Below are 13,441 nucleotides of genomic sequence, written 5' to 3'. Positions count from 1 at the left end.
ACAGGCAGCATCTCTGAAGAAGGAGGATGAAAATCACCTCTTTTCCACGGGGTGTCCTGGCTGTCATCGTTTGTAGTTTGGAAATGTGGAAAAAAACATAATACATCACATGTTCCAGATGGAGCCGAAAAGCAAATTGGATCCAAAAATGAACAATCTTCCCCCCTGGAAGACTTGTTTGAATAATAAAAATGGAAGGGCATTTGATGTATTATCAATATAGGAGGCCAGTGTCAGCTACGGGCCCATTCAATCAAATCCCTCCAAAGTGACCTGGGGCCATAAACGTAGGTGATACTCACTAATCCATTTTCAGTGAGGCATGGTTTAAGAGGATTGACAACAGGCCTTAGTCTACTCTGAAAGCCTTGTTGTCATGCACACTGGTGAGGCAACCAGGCCTCATCTCCTCAGCTAGCATCCTCCTCTGGAGGCACAGGCACCAAGCCAGACCCAAGCCTGTAAATTCATACTAAACAAACATTTCCTGGCGTGCAGAGTGGGGTCATTTTTCTTGCCGTGGGGACACCTCAGCCATGTTGCATGAAGACACCTGAACCGTGCTCTAATTGGTCTAATGTGCCCACAGTGCAGCAGGCTCCACACATTAAATGAATTTGAACCCTGGTGGTAATTAAAGATAACGAAGGGCTCTCCCTGTGGGTCCCCTGAGTTCTGCTGCGTTTCGCTTGCGTCAGTCTTTTCAGCTCTTTTTTTTTCCTTTTCAAGGACGCCACAGGTGAAGCAAGCCTGCCTGGCAATTGAATCCACGAACAGCTGGTTGCCACAACAGCGAGCAGAGCATGACAGCGTTAAAGGTTAAATCTGGGCTGGATGGATGACATAACATAACCGTATCATACCAGGCGGTGGGCCTGGTGAAACTAGAGCTCATGGCAGTGATTGGAAATCAGCTGTTTGTTTTAGAAATGCAGTTAGTGGGACAAACTTCCTTATATCATAGTTTTGTTTATTACTTATGGGAACTACATACAGTTCTACATTTCAGCCTAAACTAATGTCACATGCTAATGCTTTTGACTGACTGATAAAAAAAAAAATCTGGGAGGAATTTAGGTAGAAACAACAAAACCTTTTCAAAATAATGAAGGTGAAAAATTTACCCAAAGTGGCTTGTGTGTGTGTTTGTGTGTGTGTTTGCATATGTGAGTGTGTGTGAGAGAGAAAGAGCCCCTTTGTCTCCTTTCCCCATCTGTTTGCCTGTCTCTTCCTCTGCTGTATATGTGTGTGTGTGTGTGTGTGTGTGTGTGTGTGTGCACGTTTGGAGGACTAAAAGACTAAAAAAAAGAAAAAATGAAACAACGAACCAGCAAAGAAAGATTACAGAAATGTTAGCGGAATATTACATTGCATGCACAAGGAGCTGGAAAGTGATTGCACCTTTGTTGACCCATATCCCACATAAGCTGATGAGCCTCTTAAATGTAACACCTTGACACCGCTGTCCTGCATCCAGGAATAGAGGACAGAAGTGACGACTCAGCGCAATGTCCACCCAGTGAGCAGCGAACACACCACATCTGATGCTGCACGAGAGACGAGCTCTGTGCTTTGTGTTAGACACTGAAATGAAACACAAGCGGCCCCCACGAGCACAAATTACTACGTAATGATAAAAAATACGAAATAAAAAAGACAGAAAAAGAAATAAATCAAAAGGTAGAATAAGGGGTAAATACAACCACACAGAACTCCAACTAGCCAACATCTCTTTCATACAGTGAAGAACAAGGAGGAGGATGGGAAATGCAGTATAGACAGCATGGGAGTAAACAAAATAGGACGAATGAGGAGAGGGATGGACACCAGTGAAAGTGAAGTCACTCACTAACATTAAGGTGAAATGGAAATGGCCATTCTTGAGTCTTACACGCTGCTATAATACGGACTGACGAGGTTAAACTAATAATCTTGAGCTATGTGGGATCTGTCCCTGAAGACAGAGTTGCTGGTATTTTATGAATTAAATGATTATATTTTCACTTGGGAGAGCGAGCCTGCTGTATGTCGAAGCAGTTTTGAACAACAATGTGAGTAAAGATGCTTTTTGGGTCACATAGCGATCCAAACAGGATCAAATCAAATCTCTCGTCTATCTTGAACATAATTAGTTATGTTGGGTTTATCATTTCATACATAATTTGGGTTTTTAAAGAGCTCCCCACAATACAATAGCACGCCTGATGATCACAACTAAGGCACGCGTCATGCATTAATAGCGAATGGTGTGAAGCTGTTAACTATTCTGGCTTTCTGCTACTTTTCAGAGACAGCCCTGGTGTGTCAGAAAGTGAGTTGGTGTCTCTGAGTTACTCAATGAGGCTTCACAGACGCTGACTTCATTAGAAGATGCCTTCAGCTCTGGCTCCATCTAGTGGGAACGCCTCCAGTGAAGCTGATTGTATTCTGCACTGGGATGAAGGCAGTAAACCCTGTGATTCAGGGATTAAGATTAACATGTGTCTCTATGGATGCTAAAAAAAGAAAAACTTTCACACAAGATTAAACGGGGATATTGTCTGTAACACTCTCTCTTAACAAGGAAGCACGGCTCTATTAGGAAGAGCTGAAACCTTCGGTGTTATTTGGCAATACAATTTTTTTTTAATGCAACAAACAAACATTATACGGTCGCTATTCAAAAAAATGTACTTTCTGACAAGATGTATTTCCACATTTAAAACTATTCTGTTATTAATATTCACACGTCCCAGTATAAAAGACATGCTTTACATTTTATAAGGCCGCCTGTGCATGATTACCAGTAACTTTAAGGATACTAGAGCTTAAATCAACACACGGTGGACTCAGTGTGCTCCGACCGACCGTGAAAACTCTACATAAAGAGTAAAAACTTAACACAGGAGATGTGTAGAAATGTGGTGAATTCTTTGGTCATTCATCATCATAAATCTTCATGTTTCTTCCAGTGGTTCTGAGGTATGTTGTTCTGCCCTCACTAGACTGCATGCCTGTCTTATCTTTACAGCTTTGGAGATTCCCAGAAGAAGAAGTGTGTCTGTCTGTGTGTGTGTGTGTCTGCTCAAGTCAAAATAGCCCCGCCCCCCTTTTTTCATCACAACTTTCTCTACATGATGTGTGTTCTTTCTTTTGTTTTTCATTTTTGACAAAATGATGCGTGTACCCTTGAGAGGGAAAGTGTGAGCGAGCACTGTATGGGTGTGTGCCGTCATGCTGTCATGCTCTCAGGAGGGAAACAAAGGCCGAGGGCCGCAGATGAAGAGCGGAGGCCCCCTCACTTATTGTGTGAGCAGCAACAGATGTTCACCAGGATTCATCACACTTGACCTGTGTGTCTCTGAGCCCCCCCCACCCACCCCTTCTCTCTGAGAGAGCCTGTTACAGTGTGTCATCCATCAGGAAGTGGTCCAACATCTTCAATGATTCTCCATCATCTGTGGAATCAAATGCACAGCTCTGCTGCTGCAGGCCGTGTTTGTCTCCTCTCTGATATTCCTGTTTAGAAATGTCAGATTTCAAACTAATCTTTCCTCATAACTCAATGTAATGTCCTGTTGCTCTGTGGAACTAAATGAACTCTGATCTTAGTCTTTGAAAAGGTTGCTTAGCACACTACAGGCTCGGTTTTGTAAAGAAGCAGGCCAGATGAACGCTGCTCAGGCACTGACAGGAAGTCTGGGTTTCCGTTACCATTCTTCTTCTTTATCTGATCAATCAAAATGTGAACTTCAGGCCAAATGAAACAAACCGCCGCCTCGTTGCGCAACAGTGTTTTTTTTTTTTTGTTTGTTTGTTTTTTTGCGCCATGTCCACTAGAGTGCGCACCGACTGAGCGTCAAAACTACCTGAGACTGGAGACTGGAGACCGGAAGTTGACCAGGATGGCCTTCAAAAATAAAAGCTTAACATCGTGTAGTCTCATAAATACTGTATATAGCCGTAAAGTAGCATTAAAGAAAATACTCATATTACTAATCCATTCATTATATTCAGGCCAAAAATTAAAAAAATAAACAAAATCTTAACATCATGTAGTCTCATAAATACTGCTATATAGCCCTTCTGAGAGAATGTCGAGACAGTTTCAAACATATTCTTTTTAAATTGTGTGTTTGGTTACGTTCTGGAGTATAAGAGAGGAAAGGAGGATAATATAAATAGTGTAAAAACGCAAGTTTAACTTACCTTCATGATTTAAACTTGTATTTTGGTTATGCTAATTACCATCTGAAATAGCAGATTCACCATCCTGACCTGTAGCCAAGGCAACAGTAGCCAAGGCAACCCAATGGGAATCTGACACTAACAGTCAGAATATGTGTGTTAAGTAAACAATGTTACAAAATATATTCATCAAGGAGATGTATTTAGCCAAAACAAATACTGAAGCCATGGACAGATGTTGAAGTTGCATCGGAAGCATTTTATTTTGTAAGGCACCGGCAGGAAGTGCTCTCGCTGTGTGCGCTGGTTGGTGGCGGCGGCGGCGGCGGTGGGGGCTGAACGGTGTTAAAGCGAGGCCAGGACTTTCTGGGATGGGAGCGGACGAGTGTGTCCTGGGGTTTCCAGCCGCTGACAGTCTCTCGCGGCGGAGCAGACACACGGAGGGATCCGCGGAGCTCATGCGGGGCAGCAGCAGACACACGAACCGCCGGGACGCGGGGCCGCTGCGGGGGTGTGCAACATGGGAGCGGTGAAGTGAAAAGAAAACAAAAAAAAAAACGGCCGAAACGCGGGCGGTGTGGATGAAAGGCAAATAAAAGTAAGTTCCCAGAACATAAGCGGGGGAGGGAAAGTGGTTAAAGTGGGGCAGCTCTCACTCCCCCCTGGCTGAGAGGGGGGGGGAAGATCTCCGTGTGATCGGCGGCGTAGTTTCGGACGCGGACACGCAGCGGACCTCTGTGGTCAGATCAGGTTTCACGCTCGCCTCCGCGTTTAAGAAACCGCCCCCGGTGTCCCGTCCGAGCTGACCGCTCTCCTGCGTGTTGTCCACGCCAAGCAGACGCAGACAGAAACTTAACTTTGCGGTGTGTGCAAACTTTTGAGCGATTGATGCGCGCAGACGTGACACGCGGAGCTGTGATTGACAGTCGGGAAAGGGGCGGGGTTGACGTTGAAGGTGTTGTTGACGGAGCTTCAGGTACACATGTGATGATCCCTGCGGAGATGGTGTGTCAGAATGTGCAGCAGCAGCAGCAGCAGCAGCCTCTGCGCGGTTTGCCACGTACGGCTGCAAGAAATCTGATCCGCAGAGGTGCCCAGGCTGTGAGTGGATACCGCCTCCTGTGTTAACCTCCTAGGGCATGGCTGTGGCTCACGGGGAGAATGCAGAGACACGTTTGTCACAGTTGGTCAGACTTTTATGACTCAGGAGGGGGAAAATCAGCTGTGAGCAGACTGCCAAACCGGCCTAGGGTAGGCCCAAAGAGTTTGTAAGGATTTTAGAATAGAAACAGATGTAGAAAAAGGGTCAAAGTAGCAATAGTGCAATGCAAAATGAGTCTGTTCAGTTTAAAATATGATTCATCATAACATCACTTGGGTGAACATTATATAGTGGATTATTATACTTGCCGGGTTATCACCTAAGCAGCATTTTCATGTAGCTATTGGCAGGGAAGATACCTGCTTATATACTGTTGTAGTAGTTTAATATGTGATGGAGTAAAAAAGTCTCCCTCTAAAGTGGCATTCAGAAAAATAGTCAAGTACGTCACAGCTGTACTGAAGTGCAGTACTTGAGTAAATCCACTGCTGGCTTTCTAATACAGACATTTGAACTGATGTTCATTATATTCAGGCCGTGCAGTTGCAGTTGTCTCGTCTTTGTAAAAAAAAAAAAGGAAACAAAAAAAGCACTTTGATGAATTCGATCAGTCTCTTTGCTTGCGAGTTTATTTAATTCACCATAACTGTAGGGGTCCCGTTGCCGCCTAATTGTTTTAAAAGACTGAAGAGCCATCAATTTGATTTAGTCGCACCGCCTCCTCCTCGGTGTCATGCCTTCATTTGGCTTAAAAGGATTAGCGTGGCATCCATCTTCTAATTACACAGTTTTCAGCCTTCAACTGGGAAACAAAATCGGGGAGGAGAACACTGGAGGATGCCGAACAAATTGAGGGATGGATGATGTTTGATGTAGATGCAAATGAACGTGATAAATGGTAGATCTGAGTAGATATCATATGTTGACTCTGTCTTCTTCTTTAAAGGTGCAGTTTCCTACTTTCTTTGCACGCGTTTAGATAAGACACAATCTTTGATTTGACTTTTATTGCTCGTGGGCAATAAAAGTGGAGCTTCTATATTGACTTTTGACAAATTGAACACTGATAACGCGCTGTGATAACTGGGTTATCACAATAAAGGAGTCTGCACATAGCTGCGAGGTGAAGCAGAACTCGCTGCTGTATTAGCTGTGGGAAGGTAAATAGATGCATAAACAACTAATGGATGGTAATCCTCCGAGCGCAGCGGAGGCTGTTGTGTCGCTTTCCCAGGATAAAAAGGTGTGAACAGACCTCTGAAAGTGAGAAGGTGTTGGGGCGTGATTTCACAGGTCCCTGCCAATTGACCACTCAGGGGGTTCGCAGCTCTAACTGCTGTTGCCTTCGGGTAATTGCGGTAGTTAGAATGTGTCTGATTTGAAGGCAGCGCCAGCAGCAGTTTGCTCTTAGCCGAGATTTATTGGTGAGAGGTTGCGAGGAACACCTGGTGCGGAGAGCTCACAATCCTCGTTGGAGCACCAGATGGACGCGGAGAAACCACACGGAGGTGACGAGCTGCCGAAGGCCGGCGTGGCAGACGTAAAACACTTATGAGCACTTGGTTTTACTGGCAGTTTCCCATGTTTAGTCTGAATGTGGCTTCTCTGTGGTTTCCCAACAAGGCAGACCTCTTTGAAGCCTGTCATTTGCTTTGCTTTGTTGTCATTTAAAGCAGAACTCGTAATAGCAGACAGGGAGGAGAAGGACCTCATTATAATTTTTTTATGACAGCTAATGATGTGACACACACACACACGCACAAATAAAAAAAAAAAAAAAAAAAGGAGGCCGGCAGTTGCTGCAGAAACTGTAAGTGCAAAGTTTAATTTAAACACCAACGTGAGAAATTTGGTCACTTCGTGCTACGATATCTTTAGAACATCTAGAAGTCATTCAGCAGCTCACTCATCATGTTTCCCCTCTGTCCTTCTTGTGTGGTTCAGTCCATGGCTGAACTATTGAACTGCTGAAGAGCTCAACCAAAAAAAACATGTTGAATTTTGACCAGCCAGTGAAAGATTTATGCACTCAGCTTAATTTGACGGTCTTAAAGCTCACCCATTCCTGTCTGGTCAGGACAGGACATGCAGCTGGAGGGACACGCACACGCACACACACACACACACACACACACACACACACACACACACACACACAGACACAGAAGCGCAAACATGGAAAAATAATCTCTGGGGACAACAGATACCTTCAGATACTAACCTCTAACAGAATGAACAGAAAAAACTCTAAAAACTTTTATTTTTTACTTGTATTCTTTATGTACAGGATCCACGTTAGTTTAAAGGTGTATCAACTGTTTTGTTTTGTACTATTATCGATATTAAAGACATAGTTTAAAGTTTAAAAAAAACACATGGCAGGAAACAGCAGAGCCTTTGTGAACGGAGCGACTGAAACAGTAGACTAAAATCATGCAGCTGATTACATTTCTACACTCAGATCAGCAGTACAAGCAGCTAGTCGAGACAGTTCAAGGGTCAAAACAAAAGAAACACTGCACAGAGGTGAGCAGCTCTGTCTAAGCAGACTTTGAGCCATGCTAATCAGGCCACATATGTTGACCCATACTAGTCAGCTATGTAACCTCATCCTCTTACGTAAGCCAAGATAAATAACCTTCACCCCTGTTCGATGTACCCGATAACAGACATACCCTCCCTCAGTCTCTAAAAGAAAGCCTAAAAGACGCAGAAGTTGGAGGAGCAGTGAGCTTTTGCTTTTCGCAAAGAACATACCAACATGCATTTGTTTGCTCATGATACATACTTACTCTACCATTTTTCTGAATTTTGAGCATATTGAGTGAATTTTTATTCCAGAAACGGATGTGAGTATGTGAGAAAGAGCTCCACAGTCTTTTATTGAAGTTAAAAGTGAAAGCCAGATCAATAATTGGTCATATCATATAATAATTAGACCTAAGTTTTAAATGTATGACTGAATTGCATCTAATGCTGTAAACCTCTGGCTCATCCTGCTGTGTCATGCCCGGGTAACTTCACCATGACTGTTCTTTTCTGCGTGTTACACAACTCTTAACCTCTGTCCAATTTTCAGACTTATTGTGTGTTTGTGTGTGAGTGTGTGTGTGTGTGTGTACACACGTTACTTAAGTTGAACTGGGCGAGCTCTGTTCAGCTTTCATTTACACACGACCAAATACACAAGGGACAGCAGCAACAGCTGAGAGAAGGTACGATAGATTCTTCTGGTTTGAAATAAAACGTCTCCTACTGGATTTTACTGTAATTTCTACTCATGTATTATTGTAAACATTGTCATTTATTCACCTCTTTGTGAATTTTTAATGAAACTTTTACTTAAAACGATCGATCTGATTCTGACTTTGTATTTTTTTTGTCTTAAGATGGAGCAGAAATATTTCAAGGGCCTTGATTTACGACACACTCAAATTTTCATTTTCACAATCATGCATACTCATTCTACTGAGCCAACTAAGAAAGTGCTTTGATCAAAAGAAATTAGGTCACACCCGTTGGGAAGCCGAGAGGGAGGGAAATTGGGGCTACTCAAGTTGCTCGTATAAAAGCTTAAAGTCTTTGCACAAAGCTTAACAAATACCTTGAAGATGGCGTTTTAGCAGGGACAGCTCCTCTAATTTCTGAAATCACAAACGAGGTGTTCTGCGAAGTACTTTTTGTACAGGGTGTACTGATACACCCTCACATGCTCCGGTGATAGAGTTGCATTTTTATCTGGCGCTGATTGGAGCTTGACAGCTGACTTGAACATGATAAAGATAAATTTTCATTAGAGGAAACCTTTCTTACTCTCGATGGGAGTGGCAGGTTAAAGAGGTTTCAAGTGCAAATAATGAATTTGTTCTCTCTCCAGAGCACAATGGCACTCCTCCTGTGTCTTGGCCTATCGCTGCTGGCCTCCGTCCAGCCCAGCGCCGTCAAGAACTGCCATCCTGGTTGCCGCTGTGAAGTGGAAAGCTTTGGCCTTTTCGACAGCTTCAGCCTGACCAGGGTGGACTGCCGAGGGCTGGGACCCAGCGCCACCATGCCCATCCCCATCCCACTGGACACTACCCACCTAGACCTGTCCTCCAACACCATGGGCCCACTCAGTGACACCATGTTAGCTGGTCCGGGCTACACCACCCTTGTTAGCTTGGACCTGAGCAGCAACCACATAACAAAGGTATTTGGAGGAACTCAAGTATAAACCTTTTGGTCCAAAGTGAGGCACGTTTTTACTTTTTACTACAAAGTCAGTCATCCAGGGGATTTCCTGCTACAGTGTTACATGTTTGGACACAACTTGTTGATAATGTTAGCCAATGTTAACTCCCCAGCACCAAATGGCAGACGGACAAAGCCAGCAGCTCCATTGTAGAGCCAGATAATTCCCCTCAGTAGTTGGTGGAGACCACAACAGAGCTAAAAGAGAGTGAATGTTGGACTACCGTAGGGTGTCCAGAAACATGACTCCAAAATGAATGCTCGTGTTGCTCCTTAAATGTTGTTTGTGCAAATCGGAAACCGTTGGGTCTAGTGTTTCAAACCTGTTTCATCTGCCCTCACAAGGTCTATGTACATCTGTGATTTTTATCATTAAATATTAATAAATTAGACTAACTGCACTAGAGATGATTCAGCTCATGCTTTTGATATTGCTCTGCTACCTACTACGAGTTAACGATCAAGTGAGGTTTTTTTAATGATATGAAGGGTTCACAGGGCGCCTCAATCACGTTTAATTGAGTACACTTGTCTATATTTGTCTCAGAGTGCAGGATGAGTCATTGTTTTCTTTTTGTTTATACATATATGTCAATTCTCATAGCACTGTATCTTCAACTCTGCAAATATGACCTTGCCACTACGTAATGGTTTTCTTCTTTTCTTCTTTGCTCCCCTCTTCCTTCCTTCCTTCCTTCATCACATTTTCAGGTAAGCCTCAGTGCTTTGTCCAAGCTGCGTTACCTGGAGACTCTGGATTTGAGCCACAACAGCCTGGAGAGCCTCTCCCCGAGCTGCTTCTCCGGCCTCCCTCTGGCTGAAGTTGACCTCAGCCACAACAGCTTCCAAGAGTTTGACATGGACGTGTTCGCCACTAAAGTTAATGGCGAACCTGTCAGCGTGGATCTGTCTAATAACAAGCTTGTGTCGGTCTCCACGACTTTGCATGGAAGAGTATTACACATTCAGAGCTTAAATCTGTCAGCAAACCGGCTGTTGAGCGTACCGAGACTGGCAGAACTTCCGCTGAGGTACCTTAATCTGGATGGTAACCCCATCAACCGCATCAAGGAGGGAGCTTTTGCTCAGCTGAAAGATTTGGTTTATTTATCCATCATTGGCCTCCACGAGCTTCAGGAAATTGAGCCGTACAGCTTCAAGGGCCTCGAGAGCCTGCAAGTTCTGGATCTGTCAAATAACCCTAAGCTCAAGACTCTGAGCCCTGCCGTTTTTAGTGGACTAGACTCCCTGCAGGAGCTGAATTTATCTGGCTCTGGTGTGGCGTCCTTGCCAAATAACATGCTGAGCCACCTGCCCAGCATTAAGAGTATTACACTGGGACGAAACGTCCACTGCTGGAGGACCCAGAAACAGGGACAGTTCCACCGGCAGCTGGGTCAGGTCCAGCACAACGAGGTGCTGAACTGTAATGCGGATGGCGTCGTGTTGTGAAGCCGTGCCTGTGGAGCCGGATGAAAGGGTCTGGTATATTTCATGAGAAGTGCTCGTCGGATGGTGGAATAGCTTCGGAATCCCCCACCACCCCCCACACACACACACACCTTAAGGGGGGCTCTGTCCGGCCATTTTTCGGACTTAAAATGACAATCTGACGCTCAGAACTACTTAACCGCGATTGTTCATTCCTGACACAACAATTTTGAACTATTTCACAACTTTTCACGTGAATGACCAAGTGCAACATGGAGTGAAAAAGTGTTTTTCGACATCATCACAACCAGCCCTTCTCTGCGATGGCCAGCTTTCCACCCAGCCTTCGAGTGCAGCCGTTGGGGAGAACTAGAAAAGCCTTTGATTTCTGATGTGGTCAGACAACACATCGCACAGATGAACTCTGATAAAACATACCCTGGTTCGCCAGAGCTGTGCCTTATCCGCTTTGATATGCAAAACGCTTCTCTGTCGGTTACCGATGTCTTAAAGGTTTGATGTAAGCTTCGTGGACTCTTGACACAAACATCATATGCTGTACCTTTTGTACAATAACAGCATTTTACATAGCACAGAACCATTTTTTTTTTCCTTCTTCACATGTAGTCTAAACTGGTAGAGAATCTTACAAACCTTCAAGTAATGTTCTTACGTTCTGCGTTTCCTTTAAAGTGGGACCACATTGAGTTATTTGCACTTGTTCCAGTCGCAATTTTTTTTTGTAGTGACGCACTTGCACGTGGCCTGAATGTCATCCAAGCGTAATACAAAACCTTCTATGCATCGCGAAGACTGTTGACCACTAAGAGTTTTCATTTGGGACGATTGTGAATGTGACGCTTTTGTTGAAACGATTAAAGGGACAGTCTGACATTTTGAGAAATGCCAATTTTCATTCAAGAGTTAGATGATGTGGCTGATACGACCCTTGTGTCTGCACATTAAGCTACTGCCAGCTTAGTTAGCATTAATACTGGAAACGAGGGAAAAAAAAAGTTGGCCTGTTTTGTATCCAAAGGTATCACATTCACCCAGTGGCAGCTCTCAAGCGTGCCGATTAACACGTTAGAACTTTAAACCAAAGCATTAAAACAGTGGCTGTGCTTGTACGCGGACAGTTTGTGACTTCAGTGGCTTCCTCCACTTTCCTGGAGTCACCGTGAGGTTTCAAGGCAACCAGCACGGACCCCCCCCCGTACAACCACAACCTGCTGTTTTTCTACTTAAAATGTTGGTCTGCATTAAAGAAATTAGTTAATTAGGTGATTTTTGTCTGCTAAACTAAGTTAACTGGCTTAGCTTGGCTATATTTTCTGTACAGACACTGTCTAACTCTAAGCAATAATGATAGAACGAGTACATCCCATAAACTCAAACTGCACAATCCAAGGAATTCTTTTATTGGAAACTTACAGTGATGATTGGGTTGAATGTGTCCTTATAAACTCACAAAATTAGTTTCTATGAATACCAGCCCAAATCTGACAGCTTATCTTCAGCTTATCTTCATCAGACACTACCTTTGGTGTACAGCCTTTTCAAATGAGGTGTGTGCAGCGCTGGTCTGTGTTTTGTTGGGTTTTTACTCTCATTACACAACAGAAGCAAACAAGCCGTGACCAAGTTGGGCAACAGTTTATTCTGACCTTGTTGTCAAATCAGTCTCCAGTTGTGCAAGACCATTGTTCGAAAACTTGACCAATGCAGTATGACGTTGTTCATAAAGCTGGTAAAGAAGTTTAAAACTGCACTGTGCTGTCATGTGTAACCTCACCTTGGCATTCCTGTGGTGTTTCTGGGGACCGAAGAAGAAGAAGAAGACGATCAGCCTCTAGACTGCATGTTAGGGTTTTTGAATGTAAGCAATCTTTGAAGGCTTTATGGCCTTTAGCGTTTTGGTTTTAAAAGAAATCCACCTCTTTGGTTGGATAGTTACGAGCCAGATGAGCCCAGTCTTGGTGTAGAAGTTTATATTTGTATGTGTTTAACTATATTGTATATAACTTTATATATATATATATATATATATATATATGAAACATATGTGTAATAAATTGACTATTCACGTACTTGTGGTTTGAATGACTGCTGCTTGTCATGCGCGCTATGATGTAAAACTGGAAACAATTGTTAGGCGTGTCAGCAGAAGAGAGTAACAGACATTTAAAAACAAAACCGCGTACGTGGAGGGAAAGATTTTGTCAGAGATCCCGTTTTTTCAGAGCAGTTTGTGATTCGTTTCTATGCACAGGACTGACTCACAGCAGGGCGTGTCTCTTTAGGACAGGAGAAAGGCTCAGATGTCGGTGGTTTACCCACATAGCAGTTTTTCTCCCACTTTTTACAACTCAGTAACAAGTTGTGTATAGAACTATTTACTTGAAAGTGTCTGGATACACAGACGCAGATACGCTTGTGGTCTTGAATGGCCCTTAAAAAACAGTGAAGTGGGCAGTCATGTGGGGGTTTGGCAGAGTACCACGCAACAGT

General features: G+C 43.7%; 1 protein-coding gene across 1 annotated transcript; it reads left to right on the top strand.

Moving 5' to 3' along the window:
* The first annotated feature begins 4,503 nt into the window (after nucleotides 1-4,503).
* tsku (tsukushi small leucine rich proteoglycan homolog (Xenopus laevis)) lies at nucleotides 4,504-13,020 on the top strand. Its single transcript, XM_070829077.1, has 3 exons — nucleotides 4,504-4,765; nucleotides 9,147-9,458; nucleotides 10,211-13,020. The coding sequence occupies exons 2-3, from the start codon at nucleotides 9,153-9,155 to the stop codon at nucleotides 10,949-10,951; spliced, it is 1,047 nt and encodes a 348-aa protein (XP_070685178.1). The 5' UTR covers nucleotides 4,504-4,765; nucleotides 9,147-9,152; the 3' UTR covers nucleotides 10,952-13,020.
* Nucleotides 13,021-13,441: the final 421 nt, after the last annotated feature.

Source organism: Pempheris klunzingeri, chromosome 4, assembly GCF_042242105.1.
Source record: "Pempheris klunzingeri isolate RE-2024b chromosome 4, fPemKlu1.hap1, whole genome shotgun sequence".
In the NCBI taxonomy this organism is placed as follows: domain Eukaryota; kingdom Metazoa; phylum Chordata; class Actinopteri; order Acropomatiformes; family Pempheridae; genus Pempheris; species Pempheris klunzingeri.
Note: the sequence above shows the minus strand (reverse complement) of the source record. Positions and strands in the feature narration are given on the sequence as shown.

Coding starts and splice junctions, on each gene's coding strand:
- tsku (XM_070829077.1), top strand. CDS start 9,153: ATGGCACTCCTCCTGTGTCTTGGCCTATCGCTGCTGGCCTCCGTCCAG. Junction 9,459..10,210: donor GCAGCAACCACATAACAAAG/GTATTTGGAGGA, acceptor TCACATTTTCAG/GTAAGCCTCAGTGCTTTGTC.